The sequence below is a fragment of the Panicum virgatum genome, chromosome 9K (assembly GCF_016808335.1).
Source record: "Panicum virgatum strain AP13 chromosome 9K, P.virgatum_v5, whole genome shotgun sequence".
In the NCBI taxonomy this organism is placed as follows: domain Eukaryota; kingdom Viridiplantae; phylum Streptophyta; class Magnoliopsida; order Poales; family Poaceae; genus Panicum; species Panicum virgatum.
In genome coordinates, this window is record NC_053144.1 from 59343350 (window position 1) to 59364029 (window position 20680).

General features: G+C 46.2%; 1 protein-coding gene and 1 pseudogene across 2 annotated transcripts; one reads left to right on the forward strand and one right to left on the reverse strand.

Moving 5' to 3' along the window:
- Positions 1 to 430: 430 nt before the first annotated feature.
- Positions 431 to 5257, reverse strand: LOC120652836 (annotated as a pseudogene).
- A 3316-nt stretch (positions 5258 to 8573) lies between these two features.
- LOC120652837 (E3 ubiquitin-protein ligase XB3-like) lies at positions 8574 to 11644 on the forward strand. Of its 2 annotated transcripts, XM_039930771.1 has the most exons (8): positions 8598 to 8848; positions 8989 to 9048; positions 9137 to 9208; positions 9316 to 9437; positions 9533 to 9673; positions 9803 to 9910; positions 10031 to 10292; positions 10887 to 11644. In XM_039930771.1, the coding sequence occupies exons 1-8, from the start codon at positions 8666 to 8668 to the stop codon at positions 11283 to 11285; spliced, it is 1347 nt and encodes a 448-aa protein (XP_039786705.1). In that variant the 5' UTR covers positions 8598 to 8665; the 3' UTR covers positions 11286 to 11644. The 2 variants fall into 2 exon arrangements, with proteins under 2 accessions (XP_039786704.1, XP_039786705.1); XM_039930770.1 differs by having other exon boundaries at positions 8574 to 8848; positions 9533 to 9910.
- Positions 11645 to 20680: the final 9036 nt, after the last annotated feature.

A 20680-nucleotide genomic window follows, 5' to 3' on the forward strand; every position in this document is an offset into this window, starting at 1 on the left:
CGGCTGAAATTTCGTTTCCGGCAAACGGCGGGATTCGGAAAAAAAACGAAAAGGTAAACCCTGGCTGGCACCGGCCAACCCGATACTGTTGCTACTGTTCGGATATTTTCGCTGCGGTAGAATATTCTTGCTAATTTATGCTGCTCGGCGCTCGCGTCTGCCGTTGCTACTGTTACTGCTGGATCCGTGGGCGGGCCCTGGATGGGCCGCCTGGCTGTGGCCGCGCATGCGGTCGTGGGTGAACTGTAGCAGGGTCTTTTTTTTTTGGAAGGGTGGCAGGGCCTTTAGGGTGGACATGTCACATACTCACATGTGGGGTGGGGTTGACAAAGAACTGCTCGTGTGCTAGTTTGGGGATCGAATATCATCACAGGTCATCAACTCATCACCACCTGGCGATCGATGTACATTCCTTCATCGCTAACGTTGTTGGCTACTAGTAGCTCTAAATAGGCCGCAGCTTTGTTATAGTACGAATACTTTGCGCGCGCCTTGGCGCGCCCATCCTTTCCATGTTAGTTGAAGAAAAGGTGTACCTATCCTTTCCACGTTAGATGAAGAAGACACATAGGGAAAAATTATATTAAAAATTACATTAAGATAAAATTAAAATGGAGTGTATATATATTATAACACATCGTTTTCACTTTAGTTGAAGCTAAGATGCAGTAAAAGTTGCATTTATATATATGTACATACGCGTAAACATACATAGCGCACACACATACACACACATATATATATATATGAATATTTGCATATGAGTAGTAGTACATGATGGAAAGATATGGACGTACATTGACATATACTGAAACCATAAGACATTTGTGAGACTGCTTGGAGACCTGCATGTTCATAATTAGAAACTTTATCTAATGAAAACAGCTGCCAAAAATAATGTTGATGGCTCTCTTCCTGGGAAAATACCTGCTCAATGTGCTTGTTAGTGATCTGCCTGGTTCGACTGCTTCTTTTTTTTTTCCTGGACAAACTTTGCTGCATCTTCAGGTTGGGATGTGGTGTTTTGGGGAGCTTTGGATCAAGCTCTGTCACACTCTGAGAACCCGAAGTAGTAAAGGCTGGGATTTAGACTCCCCTTTTGAGTTCTTCCGAAAAAAGGAGCCTAGGTTAAACAGACCCCCTTGCCCACTGCTTATTGGTGTGGGGATTTCCGTCGACTTTTCAACCTATTGGTAAATCTGTGTGCCTGGGTTACGTGCTCGTCCTTTTCGAGATTCCCACGGCTTTGGAACCCCAGGCTAGGGCGATGAACATATAACCCTCCAGATTGTTCTTGTCCATCACTATCTATCTGCTCCATTTCATCCATGAAGACTTTTTCTTCAGGCAGTTCAGCAGCATCAAACGTGCTGTCAAGTGAGGTTGATAATGGTAGTTCAGCATTAGCTTTCCTCAATGGTTCGTCCAAAAATGATACACATTTGTCCTGCAGATGCAAACACAACTAGAATGAGTCCCGGAGTGACCTTTTACAGATCAGGTTTGAACATGCCATATATTGTCTAGTTCATAAGTTATTTTTACAAGATAATTTCATAGAAGAGTAGAAACTAGAATCACCAACCACTTTGGTTCAACCCTCTTACCTCATTCAGGGCCACTAAAGTGCTGTTGAAATTTTTTGGCAAAAATGAAAGGAGAGAGGATGTTGCAACTCACCTCAGATACATTTTTAACTGTTACCGCCAAGTGAATCCTTCCTTTCTTGATATTATTCAATGATATGCACTTGCTATGTCGTTGTCCACCTCTCAGTTCATGTAAATCAATGATACATTCTCTATAAAAAAGAAAACAGAATGTGGCATAATTTTTATATCTCATTTCTGGAAATTTCCAAATATATCATAGCATTACAGTACAAAAGTAAGTGACAGATTGTCATTTTCAACACAAGCCAATTGAATCAAGACACCAAGTTAATAAGACAGTAGAAGCATTATCCTATATATTTCCTGGTTAATGAATCATTAGCAGCATGAGGTCAGAAAATAGAACATACCCAAGCAAGTCATCAAACATGGGGTCCTTATCACGAACTTCCATGAAAAGTTCATTTGATGCCTTTGATGCCTCCCACGATGTGATTGGTATTTTAAACTCTTCAAACCACTTACGGGATAGTGTTTTCCTCTATCTGTGTTTGGAATTTGAATGGACCAAGACAACTTTTCACATAAGAGTCCGCTAGTCCTGTGCAAAAGAACATGAGATGTGTTAAACTAATAAAGAGTAATACAAAAGTTGTCATAGGTTATTCTCACCATTTATAGCAAATGATTCAATGTCGGTTCCTTCTAAAATCTCAAGCTCCATATACGCAATAGGAGGTCTCTCCTCAATATTGGACCAGCTATTTCTGTAGAATGCAATGACATTGGTACAATATAGAAGATAACAGAAAAGGGACTGGAAGTTAACCATCACAGTAAAGGGAACTATTAATTTATTGTTCCTCTTGATGTTGTTGCTCAGAATTGAGTTTTGGAGCAGAATAGCCCATAGGCTAAAGAACTACAAAATTTGTTTATTTTAGGTACATAAATTTGAGCGGCATACCAAATTCTAACATTAACTGTAGCTTTGAAGGAGGATTGTAGAAACTATAGGGAAGCGGGAGGTCTGATAGGATAATTTCTGAAACACTAGCAGAAATAAAGTTGCTTCCTACCTAGTAGATGCAAAAATTTTAATATCGATAGCAATCATATTGGACTAGCAGAAGAAAATATACCTCAGTAAGGGAAAAAATACAGAACGGACAACCTTCAAAGAGTTTCCCTGAGAAAGCTTTTGAAAGTAGTAAAAAATAAATTTGAAAAGGTAGTTGTAAAAATATGACCTCAACTAATGTCTTCCAAATGCAGTATCATCAACTTATCCATGTAAAACAAATCGAAGACCCTGAGTGGTCAGTAAGAAATAGAATCCCAACTGTGTTTGTAAGAAAAATTACAACACAAGACAATAGTAACAGTCATCATGAACTTCGTGGAAACTCAATGACATCAAGCCCATAATTAATGAGTGGTTTCAGTCATCAGAAAATAAGGTGGCTGCACAAAGCTAAGTCTTACACGGCCAAGAAATGGCCAGCTCTGAACAAACTTCTCATGGAGGTAAACATTGGGAGGATTCCTACCCATATAAAGCTCCTGTACACTTGCTTTGCTTTGTAAAACAACTAGATCAAGTGAGCTATCTAGTATTGACGGATGGTAACGCCTAGTTGCAGAAATTAAATGGTAGCAGACTTAAAATAAGCATTGTTAAAGTGGCATTATCACGTAAAATATCAAAAAAATGGAGCACATGAATTAGAAAATCAAGATAAAAAAAGCAAGGAAAAATTGGATATGCACCATTAAAAGATCCCAAAGTTAGATATATACCAACGATGGTATATATGTAACTTTTGGATCTTTTAATGGTACGGATCCAAATTTCCCAAAAGGAAATTATACAACCGTTCAAGATTTGAACTTGTCCAAGAACCACAATACGATGGGCCATACCGCCATAGAAGTTGTAAAGTGATCTTCTCCATACAGATAGGCCATATCTTGTCGACTGCATGGTTTAACCACCGTACTGAATCTGCATCAGAAAGGAGGTGATAGATAAAAATACTATGAGCTAAACATGCGTAAGCAGGAACAGTCATCTAAATGGAAACAAAAAGGAGAAAATGAAATTCACAGCCTAGTCAACTAGATTTATCCTTGCATCATTTGACAAGCAAAAATCTTGGATTGGATCACAAAAAAAGGTCAATACTCTTTGTTGGTAGGCAGATTTCATGTCCTCATGTTGTATCCTCTTTCACAGTTTCATCGCATACCGAGCATTTATCTACAACAAGAAGGGACATTTTCATTAATCAATTTATATGATGTAATTGCACATCTTGCATTTTACCTATGAACAATTAGATTATGACTTGTAAGGATTCGAAAGGTAATTTATCCAGAAAGGTAGAACTTGGAATGGGAAATACGCTAGACGTACGTACGGTAAATGCAACGACAAGATGAGGAAGTAAATAAACAGGGGAAAAGAAACAATGTGGTTTGAGAAAAAAAATTGAAGCAGCTTGTAGTTAGTCTTTATGAAGAGATGGAAAATTTCATGTTATACCATAAAGATACACCAGCAAGGTGGTTAATTAATCAGCCAATGATAGCATAAAAAGCAACAACTTCATGTCTCTGGGTTCGTCTAGGAAAATTGCGAACTCCTATAATCATCCAGAAGATTATACCAAGTGGAGCGAAGAAAAGGCAAGTCTCAATTAGGTAGCATGTGTGCTTGATCTATAGGCCTTTGCTGGAATTGAGGTGCATGAATCACAAAAAGGTGTGAATGGATTTTATGACAGAAACATGTGAAAGTGAGAAAATGCAAAAGAGAGGCGGCGGTGAGAGGAGGGGCAGCGAGGGAGGCATGTAGGGGCAGGGCCGGCACGTGCGAGGAAGGTGGTGGGGGCGGCGAGGCTCACCCACGACTCGGACGGCGGGAAGCGGCGGTGCAAAGGTGGCCCGACTGAGGATGGCGACGGTGGGCGGAGGTGGTCGCCGGGAGCCCTGTGCGGTGGAGAAATCGGGCGGGTGAGGGCTCAAATTGGCGCAGAGGGTAAGGGGAAGGTGTAGCCACGATGAATCGAAGGGAGACTCAACGGAGACGACGAATTTCGACGGCGGCCAGAGTCAAGGAGGCAGTGGCGGCAGCAATGGAGAAGGGGAAACACGAAAGGGGCTAGGAGTAGGATTTAGTGAGGCCGGCCAGGTTCTTAAACGAGGAGGGCGAGCGGGAGATTAGCACCTGGCCTCCAACGATGGCAATGGCCGGCGGCGAGCCCCCGAGCGTTGGGAGGGCAACCCCCTCGCCCACGGCTGGGCAGTTGGCCTCACCTCACCTCCACGTCTTGATCTCGTCTCCCGTGCCGCCTCTCGCGACCCCGCCAAATCTCGCCCTCCCGACGCGGCTCTTGTTGCATGCCGAGGAGCTCCGCGCGGAGTATGAGATCGGCGCCGGCGCCTCCGGTGAATGGGTAGGAACTAGAGAGGCAGGTCCGCTCGGAGGATGCCGCGCGCAGCGTCGGGGCGCATGAAAACCGGCGGCCACGACAGGGTAGACGATTCTAGAGCTAGATATTTTCAGAGGAATCTCACAGGGCAGCGGGAGGAGCCGAGAAGTTTCGGCTAATGCAGCGACGACATGGGAGCCCGGTGCGACATGGGGAGGGAGTAGCGCCACAGACCGTTCGATGGATATCGTGGGAGCCAAAATAATTTCGCTGACGTGGATAGCTTGGAAGCTCACAGAGCGGTGCACAATTAATATATAGAAATGCTCGCCCTTGCGATATTGCCACTTGTGTCGTTAGTTACTGTCAACGCTTTTAGCGTCGCTAAGAACTGATATTTGGTTTAGTCGTGAAACCTTTTTTATGCCGTATTGACACGATCGATAGCAAAATAGCCAAAATTGTCCCTCAACCATTGCTCAAGGCTTAGTTTCGCCCTGGACTTTGAAAATGTCAACTTTATTTCCTGAACTATGTTAAACAGGTCAATTTCGTCCTCTGACGACGTGGCGTGCCGTCGTGGACCGCCAAGTCAGTGCCCAATCATCATATGATATGATGGAATTTGACCACGAAATTAGATCTGTATGGCGGAATTAACATGGGAGATGATGAGGTATTGACTGTTAGATTTTATTTCAATGAGAAATTTGTTCTTGATGGGTCACAGATACAATATTGCAATGGAGATTTCCGGGCCTGGGGCTGTGAGCAAATCTGAGTTTAGCTGGCTTGAGGTAGAAACGGTATTTCCCATCATATGATGACTGGGCGCTGACTTGGCGGTCTACGGTGGCACGCCACGTCGTCAGGAGGACGAAATTGACCCGTTTAACATAATTTAGGGACTAAAGTGAATATTTTTAAAGTTTAGGAATGAAATTGAGCCTTGAGCGATAGTTGATGGACGGTTTTGACTATTTCACCATACTAATTCGATCATTTCCAAGCTGCCAAGCAGTAGCAGCAGCAACAACAGCAGTTCATTTCCAACAAGCGCTGACATTGACACGATCGAGTCCATGCCGTATTGCATCTACCGTCGATAATTCGGCACGCTAGGCAGGTGCTCATCGGTGGCGTGACCGCCCTCGGCCGCACGGGGAGTCGAAGCACTGCGAGCGGCGGCCGACCGCACGAACGCCGAGGTCGCTGAGGAGACCAGTGAGCAGAGGAGGAGGGAACCGCGGGCGCACACCCCACGACACGACCAGCAAACAGAAGGTGAGAGGGAGAGGGAGCAGCGCGCGGCCGGCACGCACCTCCCGGTCCGACGGGGTACGGGGTCCCCCCGTGGCCGTGGCCCGGCTGGGCGGCCAGGCGGCTCGTCCCCCCAGGTGCCCAGCAAGCGAGAGCCACGTCGCCCCAGCGGCTAGCGGCGAGGGGGCGGATAGGCGATCGCGGCGAGGCACGTCGGGAACGCGACGGCGCCGTGGTCGACCCGTCGCCGCGGCCGCCCGTCCTTTGGCTAGCGTGTCGTGGCGGCCAGCGGCAAGGCGATGATGCCCGGCCGGAGAGCCGAAGCGTGAACACCAAGCCCCCCACGGCAGGTCGGCGGTCCAGTCGCCCACCGACGCAGGCACGCAGCCTCCGTCTCGCGGCCGCGGCCGGTTCCATGGCTCCACCATGCGTCTGGTGAGCCGCGGCAGGTACGGAAACGGCGGCCGGGTTGTTGGGGTTTCAATGGATCCGAAAGATTTCGCTGGGCGCGGCACTGTGCCCAAACCGATCGTGTCGGCAATCGTACAACCACAGGAGATTTCGGCTCGGGACTCTTCCTACAAGCAGATAGAATTTTCTGTTGAACTGAAGCCAGATGCCACTGCCAGCACAAGTGAAGTTTCTGTTGTTACATGTCAAAAATTTTACACATAAATATTTGGACACATACATGGGGTATTAAATGTAGATGTAGAAAAAACGATTTTCACATAGAAAGAAATGATGGCTGGACATGGACTGCTGGATACTGGAGTGGAGTTTCTGCACTCTCGTCTTTTTGGATCCCTTCTACAAGTATTTCAGTAAAATGAAAAGAGCTTGGGCACTCTTCAGCTGCTCAGCTGTTCCATTGCTATCCGAGGACTGTACAAGCACAACACGTCTGCAAATGCAACAATAATAAGAAGCCGCTCTACTTGCCAACAGCTAACAGATCGTCCCACGCAGCACGCCCACCTGTCGGACCAAAACCAGTAGCACGAGACCCCAATCACACACCACCCAGAGAACGCTCTCCATCTTGATCGCAACAGTGCCGCCACCGTGCGGCGCGCCGGGCCCAAACGACACGAGGAACGAACCGTGCTTGAGCTTATCCCGGCACGCGCGATGTACGGCACAGTACACGCAGCTCTCTCGCGGCGAGGAGGACCACCGCCACCACGCGTACCCCGTCGGTACGTGACAATTCGGCTACAAAAAAAAAATCTTTTCGCGCTCCATCAAAGCCCCGGCCCATCCCGGCCGTGCCGGTACTGCGCGGCTGCGCCGCACGGAGCAGCTCATCACCGCCGCCGATGACGGATCGAGCCGGACGGACCCGCGCCGCGCTCACCACTCGATGCGAAAAAGGCCGGACGCGACGACGGCGATCGATCGATCGATCTGAAAGCTCGTGCGCCGGCGAGCCATGGCGTGCGGAGGCGGCGAAAAGGAAAGGAAAGGAAAAAACGAGCGCTCGGTGGAGGATCGCTGTCTCGCCGGTTGGGACGTTGGCATATGTGCGACGCCACGGCGCATCTGACTGAAAGCGCCCGCGCACCGGCGCGCCGCCGGAGGAACGATGCGCGGCGCTCAGATCCGGCGCGCGCGGGCGGTCGTTCTGTTCGGTCCGGCGATGCCCCTCCGTCTCGTGGCGAGGGCCTCGCCGCCGCCGACGGGTCACGGCCGCCGCCGGAGGCAGCCGGGGGAGGGATCGGAGACGCCATGGATCGGGATTCGGAAACAACACGTGGGGCCAGTCCGTGTAGGCATCGGACGCCCAAGCAAGCAAGCGTATCTGCTGCTTGGATTGCGGAGCAAGAACGGGAGGGTTAACTATGAGCGTATCCAATGTGTAAATACATGCGCACACGGCACCATCCTTACTCGAGTACCGTACCGATTCGGCCACGAACGATCAATTACGAGTTGGTACCAGAAAGCAACAGCTCCAACTCCTGTGCAGTTTCTCACCAGGCAGGTAAGACCGTATACAATTGTTTATACTAGTATACATGCCAAACGATGATATTTTTCGCGTCCATACAGGGACAAGCTAGAGTATTTCGTAAAAATGTTTTCCGTGAAAAAATCTTTTGCTTGAGAAAGAAAAAAGAAGTTTATCTGGTAGAGGATTATTTTACTTTATTTTATCTTATTTTTGCTAGGCCTACGGAAGAAGAAACCTTTTTCAATCAGGGAGGGAGGGGCAAATCCTTTAAAAACCACAGGAAAGTGCGCGCAGTATTTTAAGGAACTCTCCACGCCCCCGCGCTCTCCCAGGACAGTTCCGTCAGCCAGTCCCGCCCGCCCCTCACCTCCCGCTCGCCGGAGGCTCGGCCGCGGCCGGCGGCGATGGGGCACGGCGCCAGCTGCGGCCGCCCCAGCGAGGAGGTGGACTTCTTCGGCGCCGCGCAGTCCGGCGACCTCGCCCGCCTCGCCGCCGCCCTCCGCTCCCGCCCCACCCTGCTCAGCCGCACCACGCTCTTCGACCGCCTCTCCGCGCTCCACATCGCCGCCGCCCACGGCCACCGCCAGGTACGAGCTGCGCGGGCGGCGAGCCACCAGCGCCACCTTTGCTTGCTCACCTCTTGATTTGACTCGCTCTCGCCGCTCTCCCGGTTTCTTGCCGCCGCGAGCGACTAACTGCGGCCATGGCGATTCCTTTCTTTCTTCAGGTGGTCTCGCTGGCATTGGATCTTTGCGTGCACCCGGATGTCGTTAACCGCCACAAGCAGGTTCGCATCGCACGCCGTCGCCTCACATGTACTTCCCTCTCTTCTCTGCTGTTCCATCCTGACACCTCGGGCCTTCAATTTGGCGCAGACGGCGCTGATGCTCGCGGCGATGCACGGGAAGACGGACTGCGTTCGGCGGCTGCTCGACGCCGGCGCCAATGTGAGCCTCACGAACAGCGTACCGTACTGGCGGTTGCAGCTTGCAGTTGCCGGCCATGGAGTCGGACTACCGAACGGTGTTCATTCTCTTCCCTTTTGGGCGTGCAGATCGTGATGTTCGATTCGTCGCACGGGCGGACGTGCCTGCACTACGCGGCGTACTACGGCCACGCGGACTGCCTCCGGGCCATCCTCTCGGCGGCCAAGTCCGCGCCGGTGTCGGAATCCTGGTTGGCCTTCTTCGTCGCCCCGCAGACACCGCCGTCTCGCCGCCGCTCTTCCTTTGGTGCTCCTCGCTAATCTGTTCTCAGCCGTGGAGATGCAGGGGGTTCGCGCGCTTCGTGAACGTGCGGGACGACGCCGGGGCGACGCCGCTGCACCTCGCGGCGAGGCAGGGCTGGCGGCGCTGCGTCCACGTCCTGCTCGAGAACGGCGCCATCGTGTCGGCCTCCAGCGGCGCCTTCGGGTCGGGATTCCGGATTCCTCCTCCTCCTTTCATGTCAAACGGCGCATTTTTATGTGCAAAAAAGAAGAAAAATTCGCGCCTTTTGAGGAAACTTTGTCATGTATTTGACCTGAGCGCGCGCTTCTGCAGATTCCCCGGGAGCACGCCGCTGCATTTGGCCGCGCGCGGCGGCAACCTGGACTGCGTCCGGCAGCTCCTCTCCTGGGGCGCCGACCGCCTCCAGCGAGACTCCGTCGGGTGAGCGAGCTGCGAGCGATTGGTGGTTCATGCCGTCTGAAATGCCGACGCAGTGTTGCCTTCAGAGTTCAGTAGTAGTAATCTGAAGCGATTGGTGGGTTGATTTTGCTGCCTCTGCAGGAGAATCCCGTACGAGGTCGCCGTGAAGCGAGGGCACGTCGCGTGCGCGGCGCTGCTGAACCCGTCGTCCGGGGAGCCCCTGGTGTGGCCGTCCGCGCTCAAGTTCATCAGCGAGCTCGAGCCCGACGCCAAGTCCCTGCTCGAGGCGGCTCTGATGGAGGCCAACAGGGAGAGGGAGCGGAGGATCCTCAAGGGGACCAAGAATGCATTGCCGTCGCCGCCGCATTCCGACGACGGTGCTCACGACGCCGCCATAGCTGAGGTAAAATTCCATTGCAAGTTGCATACAAATATCTCCTTTTGGTGCTGTTCCTCATGGCATCCTATCCCGGAATGATCACGAACTACCGAACTTAGTCAAACCCCCAAGTGTCACCTGCACATGCACGGTTTGGAGTTTCAACGCGGAGTCACTTGCTCCAAAAAACGCACTAGCACTATAAACAAGCACCCCGTCTTGATCCGAGAGGGACAAGTGACGTCTTGAGGAGTGTTGAAGATGAGTATACTAGGGACGCTTAACCAGCGGGTGTCAGCGTGATGGCTACTGCTACTGGCTTTCGGGCACTATTTTAACACCGTGCTTATCGGTAATGCCAAGCGCGGCACATGTCTGTCAACCAGCGGGCAGCGATGGGCGCGTCCACTTGCTGTCGATCGATTGGCCCGTTTGCTCATCCGAGCAGCAACCGCGCCAATCCATAGGAGCTCGGCATTATTCAAAACACCCGTATCGAGATCAATGTACGACGACACGTGCACGATCTGGCCTGCGGTTCCCCACGGCGCGGATCTTGTTGTTCAGGCTGAATGGCTGATAGCCAAAGCTGCGGCGTGGCCTTGTGTGTGTGTGCAGGCTAGCGACGCGGAGGTGTGCAGCATCTGCTTCGAGCAGGCGTGCAGCATCGAGGTCCGGGAGTGCGGGCACCAGATGTGCGCGGCGTGCACGCTGGCGCTGTGCTGCCACGCCAAGCCCAACCCGGCGACGCAGTCCCAGCCGCTGCCGACCTGCCCCTTCTGCCGCGGCGGGATCGCGCGGCTGGTGGTGGCGACGCGGGCGCGGGCCGGCGACGACGAGGAGGAGGAGGAGGGGAGCAGGCTGGAGTCGCCCAGGCACCGGCGGTCGCGCCGGTCGACGAACCTCAGCGGCGACGCGGGCAGCACCAGCAGCCTCATGGGCAGCATCGCCTCGTCCATCGGCAAGATGGGCCGCCGGCGAACGGACAGCAGCGAGCAGGTCGACGACAAGCCGTAGCAAAGCATTCTTTGCTGCCTCCCCCGGCGTCCATCCATTCAGAAGAAACCAGTGCATATACGATCATCATCGCCGCCGCCATCGATCATGGAACGAGCAAGCCGCTGTTTTTGTAGATTATTTTTGGCAAATGAGTTATTCACCTGTGTAGATTCATTTCTCAAGCGATCCAGTGCTGTAGATCTGATCACCGGAATAAGCAGCCAGTCCGTCCGTCCTTGCCTGGCACTGGCAGCCCCCATGCGGCCTTGCCTCCTCCTCCTCCGTTTGTGACTTGTGAGTTCTTGAAACGCTGCTGTACACGTCCGATTCGCAGAGATCTGGCCCGGTCTGATAATGGGAACCCGGGTACAAATCCATGTGACCGATTCATATGATTGCCCGAATGGGGCTGCGCCGGTCAGGGCCGGGCAGTTGCTGCCCTCAGAATTTGTCCTAATCTCGTCAAGATCTTGGCTCTGGATCTGGAGAGTGTGCCTGCTTGAGTGGTGGCGATTGGGCTTTGGATCCCCTGAACAATGGCGGATGGGGAACTGCCGAACTGGGGACAGGGATCGCCCCAAGTTTCCTCTTGGATCGGACCAACTAGTAGTACATGTTTTTTTGTAGTAATCTAGATAAATGATTTTGGGAGGGGTGGAGATTGGATTGGACCAACTACTGGTGAATGAGATGAGATGGGGGAGGGGGCATCTGCTGCCACGGGTTGACGTCATGGCTTGTCTGGCCCCAGTCAGCTGCTGTAAATACACACTTTATTGTACCGGCTGCTGACCGCCTGTTGACTTGTTGGACCAACTCTGCAGTTCCAGGACCAGCCCTTGAAAGTATGTTTAGGCAAAAATAATTTTACTTTTTTTTAGGGCAGGGAAAATTAATTTTACTTAGGAAGTACTCCTAGGTTTGGCTCCCTCGAGAACTGTAGAAGTAAAGCACCTGAGAGGCGAGACGAGGCTGAGACCTGAGAGTATGACTGTATCATGTGCAGAGAGCTGTGCAAACCTGTGTCGCAGCTCAACAAGAGCATCCGGAAGGAAGGAAGAAACACAGTGGGTAGACCTGTGGAAGTTACTACTAGTAGGGGTACTGAGAGCGAACGAGACGGCCTTTCCCAGAAAACGAGAGAGACGACATGACATCACTTGGTCAGGAAGGGTAGCACTTCCCGGAAATGTGAAGATGTCAGCGTCTTGGTGTACGTACGTAGAAAGAAGGAAAAAATTGCTGGTTTTATTTGGCAACTATTATCCAACTATAGAGTAATTAGTCTCAAAAGATTCGTCTCGTCGTTTACAATCAAACTGTGCAATTAGTTATATTTTTAAACTATATTTAATACTTCATGCATATATCGTAAGATTTGATGTGATGTGCGTCAGTAAAAAATTTTGGGAACTTTTCGCGGAACTGCAGCACTGAAGTAAAAAAAAAAAGAGAAAGGCACTGCGCACTGCAGCAGCGTCTGGCGGTCTGGCCTGCCTGCCTGGCAATGGCGAGGGCGTAAAGACGCCGCAGACAGATTCCTTCCTGCCCCGATCCTTGATCAAACCTAACCCATGCCGAGAGCTCTCCATCCGCCGTGGTGTACGATACGATCGACACCAACATATGCAGCGGACAAGCGGGTTGATACACATTCGACATGCAGAGACGCGGCGCTACGCACCAAGAATTGCTATCCATAAGATCACCGGTTCTATTTTCTCCCCCATCAGCATGGCACATACTACTAGTACAAGTTCCATGAAAGGGAGACACAGGATAAGCTAAACATCTTGGAAAAGCTTGTCCAAGTTGTTCAACTAAACGTGATAAGACGAAGCCATCACAATGATTCGCAGCGCCCGTACCTGCTGCCACGGGATGGCTCTCCTCTCCCTGCTGCGCAGTTGTTACTTGCAACCACTCCAAGGAACGAGGATTAGCAGCAAAATCATGGGTAATTGAGGGGCAGATGACAGGATTCGCGCGTCACTTGGGTTGGAAAATCCTGGTAGGAAGAACGACTATTCCAGGGGACATGCAGCCTGCAGGAGGCAGGGGGGCAAAGGGCCGTGTACCACGACACTCTCACTGCTGGTAACGTGATGGTCAGAGGAGGTCAGGTCAGGAGGATACCTGGAACTGGAAGAGACGTGTGACGTCGTAAAATGGCGGAGTGAATTCAGATGGTGGGACCAGAACCACCGGGGCCGGCCTCTGCATATTGCCATCTTTCCTTTCTCTCGCGTCGAGTGACTGAAAGCGGGTTTAGCCCGGCTGGTGAAAGCCTTAGTTGGGTATAAAAAAAATCCTCTCATCCACTGTGTACGAATGCGGCAGGAGTTCAGAAATTTTCTTGAGCATAAAAAGAGTACCCCCGATCGAGTTTTTTGTGTGTCGAGTGAGTAAGTCCCTGTTTAGTTCTTTATATAAACGCAACAAAAAATTTTGAATGAATCTTGCCAATTTGAAGTACTAAATGAAATCTATTTACAAAACTTTTTGCACAGATGGGTTGTAAATCGCGAGACAAATCTAATGATGCTAATTAATCCATGATTAAACAATAATTAGTGGACGGTTACTGTAGCATCACTGTTGCAAATCATTGATTGTGTAGGCTCATTAGATTCGTCTCGTGATTTACAGCCCAACCATGCAAAAAGTTTTGTAAATAGACTTCATTTAGTACTTCAAATTAGCAAGATTCCTTCATAAAATTTTGTGTTTTTGTATTTTTGTGTTTACGTGGTGGGAACTAAATAGGACCTAACTTACTGACTTTATGCATGCCAAGCACTACACCGCTCTACGCTAGCGGCCAAGGACTTTTGTACTATACTAGTCAGGTTGGCGCGTAGCCGCGCCTATAAAAAAACATTGACCTAAAATATTAATGGAAAAATATTATTCGCTTCTTTATTTGAAACAACATCGTATCGATGTATTGAGTTAAATCTAAAAATTACAGTAAAACAGCATAGTAGTTTCGAATCTGAGAGCGCGTCAATCTCAAACATTTTAGTACAGAGGTACAGACAATTTTTTCTTAGGAATTCGTTTTTTTTTGTGTCAGTGGGTATAGTTTGATTACTTTAGTAGGAAAAAAAAGATTAGAAATGAATGAACAGTTCAAGTATATTTTGTGAGTTTACGGAGGGAAACCCAAAGCCAAAAAGTAGTAGAACTACCATGTGTGAATGCAGTATACAAAGTTTAGTTATTATTTTTATATGTAGGAAGTAGTTAAATATATTTTGTATTGTCAAATAATGGAAGAAAACAATTTTTTTAAGATAAAAAGGCACACCTAATAGAACCATGGCCCCATGTGGGTCCCGTCTAAATAGCACGTGGGTCCCACGTGGGTCCCGCCTGAATAGCGCGTGGGTCCCGCCTGAATAGCGCGTGGGTCTCACCTGAATAGTATGTGGGACCCGCATAAACAGTACGTGGGGCCACGATTCACGGAAACGCTCCGATTCTTGGAGCTTTAGTATAGTATACTAGTCACGTTGGCGCGCTACGCGCGCCTATACAAAAAACATTGACCTAAAATATTAATTGAAAAATATTATTCGCTACTATATTCGAAACATCATCGTATCGATGCATTGAGTTAAATCTAAAAATTATAGTAAAACGGCATAGTAGTTTAGAGTCTGAGAGCGCGCCGATCTCAAGCATTTTAGTATAGAGGTACAGACAATTTTTTCTTAGGAATTCGTTTTTTGTGTCAGTAGGTATAATTTGATTACTTTAGTAGGAAAAAAAGATTAGAAATGAATGAACAGTTCAAGTATATTTTGTGAGTTTACGAAAGGAAACCCAAAGCCAAAAAGTAGTAGAACTACCACGTGTGAATGTAGTATACAAAGTTTAGTTATTATTTTTATATGTAGGAAGTAGTTAAATATATTTTGTATTGTCAAATAATGGAAAGAAAATAATTTTTTAAGATAAAAAGGCTCACTTAATAGAACCGTGGGCCCATGTGGGTTTCGTCTGAATAGCTTCGTCTGAATAGCACGTGGGTCCCACGTGGGTCCCGCCTGAATAGCGCATGGGTCCCACGTGGGTCCCACCTGAATAGTATGTGGGACCCGCATAAACAGTGCGTGGGTCCCACGTGGGGCCACGACTCACGGAAATGCCTCGCTTAATAGAACCATGGCCCCACGTGGGTCCCGCCTGAATAGCGCGTGGGTCCCACCTGAATAGTATGTGGGACCCGCATAAATAGTGTGTGGGTCCCACGTGGGGCCACGACTCACGGAAATGCTCCGATTCTTGGAGCTTTAGTATATGTACTCAACTAGTCAGGTTGGCGCGCTACGCGCGCCTATAAAAAAAACATGGAACTAAAATATTAATAGAAAGATATTATCCGTTACTATGTTCGAAGCAACATCGTATTGATGTATTGAGTTAGATCTAAAAATTACAGTAGAGCGGCATAGTAGTTTTGTGTCTGAGAGCGCGCCAATCTCAAGCATTGTAGTATAGAGGTACAGATAATTTTTCCTTATGTTTTTTTTGTCAGTAGGTATAGTTTAATTAATTTAGTAGGAAAAAAAGTAAGATTAGAAATGAATGAACAATTTAATTATATTTTGTGGGTTTTCGGATGGAAATCAAAACCCAACAAGTAGTACAAGTACCACATGTAAATGTAGTATACAAAGTTTAGTTATTTTTTTATATAGAAAGTAGTTAAATATATTTTGTATTGTCAAATAATGAAAGAAAAATATTTATTTAAGATAAAGAGACTACCTTAATAGAATTATGGGCCCACGTGGGTCCCGCCTGAATAGTACATAGGCTCCACGTGAATAGTGGGACCCGCTGAACAGCGCCCCCCGGCCCCATGTGGGACCGCATGAACAGTGCCCGCCCCACCTGGGGCCACGACTCACGAGCGCGCGCCGATTCTTGGCCCTGTATATGTACTCAACTAGCAGTAGCAAGCGTGTGCATGTGCAAGTGCAGTGCGTGACCTATTGCTATGAGGTAATGTCAAGGAACAGGACTACAGGAGGAGGCCATGGGCAGGCAAGTCTGGTCGTTGCGGGCTCCAGGAGGTCTTGGAGGCTTGCTGTGCAGGGGCAATTCTATTCATCGCATATGCTATCAGGGGCCGAGCTGTCGCACAAGGGGACTGGCGGGAGAGCCACGGATCACGCCCATGTACCTTCAGCTATTTTTTCATTGGCCGATTTCTTTTTTCTTCTTTGGTTTCCTGCGCTAGCAACCAACTTTGTCCAAAGTTGCTGTCAAATTTATTCTGCTATACTTCAATGATATTTTTCTAAAATATGTTTATTCATTCCAGAACAATTTATTTGTCCAAAACATTTTATCTTGTTCTCGGAACATTTTATTTTGTTCTCAGAACAAGATCTATTGTTGATAGAATACATTCGGATTAATTTTTTATGTGGAACTTTTTTCCATTTGATTTAAAATAATTTATGTTTTTAAGGATAATGAAATTGTTCTAGTTTCATCATCAAATTGTTCCAAATAACTAAAAAATGACTTAAAAATGGGAACATTTGGGAACAATCTTGAAATTTGTCCAGAACAATTTTGAAATGTTCCCAGAACAAATCTGAATGTTTTCGGCATAAACTGAAAGTTTCGGAACATTCTGATAATAGGACAATCTACTAAACTAGTCAGAATGTTTCAGAACACTTTTGAAAATGTTTTAATATTTTAAAACATTTTTTGAAATGTTTTAAAAACAAATCTGAATGTTCCCAGAACCAATCTTAATGTTTCGTAATAAACTGAAAGTTTCGGAACATTATGAAAATAGGACAATCTACTAAGCAAGTCAAAATGTTTCGGAACACTTTTGAAAACGTCTAAATATTTCGAAACACTTTTGAAATGTCCCAGAAACAAATCTGAACATTTTTTGAACAATCTTGAAAATTTTCCAGAACATTTTCTAGTACAATCTTGAATTGTCCCCAGAACAAATTTGAATGTTTCGGAGTAAACTGAAAGTTTCGGAACATTTTAATAACGTCATAATGTTCCGCAACATTTTTGAAATGTTCCCAGAACAAATCTGAATGTTTCGGAATAAACTAAAAGTATCAGAACATTCCAAAAATAGAACAATCTACTAAACAAGTCAGAATGTTTTGGAACACTTTTGAAAATGTCTTAATATTTTGGAACACTTTTGTAACGTCCCGAAAACAAATTTGAACATTTCAGAACAATCTTGAAAATTGCCCAGAACATTTTTGAAATGTTCCCAGAACGCTAAATGTTTCGGAATAAACTGAAAGTTCCAGAACATTCTGAAAACAGGACAATCTACTGAACTAGTTAGAATATTTCAGAACAAAGTGTTTTCTATTTGCTTTTTAGAATATCTTTTGCTGAACATTTTCATTTGTTTCGAAACAATAGCTTGAATTTGTAACATTTGTTCCTCTTAGAGTTATAGTAGTTTCCGCTTCACCAACAAATTATTCCAACTAAAGAAGTATTTAAATATACTGATGTTTATGAATTTTCAAACATTTTTTTCGACTGAATGTTTCAAACATTTTGAAATGGATTTACAACTTTTTTGAACAGTTTGAAACATTCTAAAATGTTTGAAACATTTATAAATGTTATGAGCCTATTTATATATGTTTAAAACAATCTGGAATGCTAAACAACTCTTTTGAATATTTTGGAACATTTAGAAATATTTTAAACATTTTGAAATAGGTTCAGAACTTTTTTAAGACTACAACATTTTTTGGATAGTGATCGAAACATTCTGAAATTGTTATATAATTTTTTTTGAATATTTTGGAACATTTATAAATCTTTCAAATGATCTGAAATGGATCCGGGCTATATTTTATGTAAAATATAATATTAATATTTTTCAAATGAATTTAAATTTCCGTTCGTCCCTATGTTCAGATTGTTGATCATGCCTCATGCGCTCGTTGGCCTATTGAAGATGAATATACGATCAGATCATTTTACTAGTGAGAGACTTGGTGAATCAATAATGGGCCTCGAGTTTCGGCCCGTGAGGTCCGCCTGCAGGCTGCCCGATGCATCAGCGCAAATTCGCTCGCGCTACATATAGACGTCCCCGCTGTGCAGTGCAGTGCCGGCAGTAGTAGACGGGCCTGGGACTGGGACACGCCGCGCCCGCCGTGGTGGACCATGCGGGCACCAGGCGGCGGCGTCGGGGGGGGGGGGGGGGGGGGGGGTGTTTCCGCCTGGATGGGCTCAATTGAGTGCTGCAATCTCAGCCCACTTACGTCCGGATGGAGGCCCAGGAGTACGTCCAGGCCTACTTCTTTCTTGGCCCACTCGTTTTTATAACAATTGCCCCACTCGTTGACAGCCGCCTGCGAGCCCAAGGAATTGCCTCCCAGCAGTTTACAGAACTATTTTTGTGTGAATTCTTGAGGCAACAAAATTTCGATCTTGCCAAAAAAAATAAAAGTTGACCGGCCAGCGCACACCACCACCATCATCAATGCAATTCTTGGGGTTCTTCATAGCAAGTATTATGGTAGGCTATAAAAAGAAAGAATGTTGAGTTGGAAAAAAGAGGAGAGGAGAGAAAAAAGAAATGGGCTGTAAGCATACAACCAGTTTTAACATAAGAACAAAATTTTTTTGTTAGATAGACATGTGGGCTATATATTAATGGTGGAGAGGTAAACCACTATATAAGTGGACTGAGAAATGAGCTGCAAAGATTCTTACAGCCAGCAATGTACTAAATCATTAGCCTTGCTCTCAAACGAGCAAATCCATGGGCCATTCTGGCCCGCCTGCACTTGCGCTATTCAATGCATTATTTGTTTTGTTTCGTATTCCAAAAAAATGATTTGTCTCGTTGACAAACCTTGAAATGGAATTATCTTCTAAACTACTTGCTACTATTACTAATTAGAGGCTTCTTTTAAGTCTCCATGTGAAGTCACCTTAGATCTTAGATGTACTCTCTACAAAAATAGAGAAATTTTAGAAATGCTCACAAAAATTAGAAACATCTAGCAATTAACGACAACTATATTTATAATAGACATTGGATCTGCTATATTTTCTAACAAATTACCACCTCTGTTATTATAAAAATTGACTAAAGTAATCTCTTAACATGTATATAAATTAACCACCTATGCTATTATAAAAAAATAATGCAAATAACCCTAAATTTGCATATAAATTATCTAATTATGTCATTCTTAAATGTTAAATTAACCCATAAATCTAAATCTAAATATATATATATGTAATAAAATATTAAAATTCTTTAATACAAAATTCTAAATTACTATTTTTATCATTATTAATATATTATTTATAGTATTATTTATACAAAATACTACACATGATATGTCTAACCATATATTCATGTATGATGGAAAAGATAAGAATACCAATTCACAAACAAATAGTTTAATTAAATATATATCGAACATACATTGAGATGTGATGCAAAATGGAAACTATTGCAACTAGATAATGATAAATATGAATTTTAGAGCATGTGCTAGAATATTTAGGAAATGAAAGAGGGTGTGAGATAGATAATTATAGTTATTAGCTATAAGTCTTATTTTTATATTAATTTTAATTAGTCCGTGCGGAAGCATGGGTTGAAAGGCTAGTGAGTCAAATTTGGAATTTGTTTGCACCAGAATTAAATCAACATTTCAAGATTCATAAGTATCAACATTTCAATCGTATTAAGTAAGTAGCTATAAAGGCGTTAGCGATACAAGCGGTAAGGGGTCATGGCCCTAGTGACATCTTCACAATCCAAGATGATATTTAATTCTTTTAACTCAAAATTGTATAAGATTAGAGCCAGCCCTTATATTATATAGGTGAAATTTTAAGACCCTTTACCACTACATATGCCCACTCACATGAAAAGGGAATTTTGGCACGTTTAACTTTGTAGCACCTAAGTATCAAGGTTTTGGGTAAGTTTTGCGCAGTCTGCAACAAGATTCCGTGAGCCCAGGCAGGACGCAGGAACCTCGCATAGGCGCATTGCGCCACCAGTGAGTACACCGTGAAACCTTGGTGCCCCAAGCAGACTCCGTAGGCCCTCTATAAAAAAACAAAACCTTACTTGGAACATATGAGAATTCTAAATAAAAAAACTGCACATGTAAAGGAAAGTGTCCCACGAACTTAGATAAACCAGTGACGTTGACTGCAAAAGGGAAGGACAAAAAAAGAAGATCGTAGTATTGCTGGAAGGCCAATGATACCGTTAGCACAACACATGCAGACATGGGTCACGTCTCGATGCAGCGCCGGGGCAGCTTCACTTACCTTCAATTTTTATCGCCCACTTGAGCCAAATGATGTGGGCGATTACGTCGTAGGCTGTCAAGTAGGCGTGTGCGAGGGTT

What these genes read in the sequence shown, in the direction of transcription:
- LOC120652837 (XM_039930770.1), top strand. Translation starts at nt 8,666, where the DNA reads ATGGGGCACGGCGCCAGCTGCGGCCGCCCCAGCGAGGAGGTGGACTTC. An exon ending in CCGCCCACGGCCACCGCCAG is followed by an intron (nt 8,849 to 8,988) that starts GTACGAGCTGCG and finishes TTCTTTCTTCAG; the next exon opens with GTGGTCTCGCTGGCATTGGA. An exon ending in GCGCCGGTGTCGGAATCCTG is followed by an intron (nt 9,438 to 9,532) that starts GTTGGCCTTCTT and finishes GTGGAGATGCAG; the next exon opens with GGGGTTCGCGCGCTTCGTGA.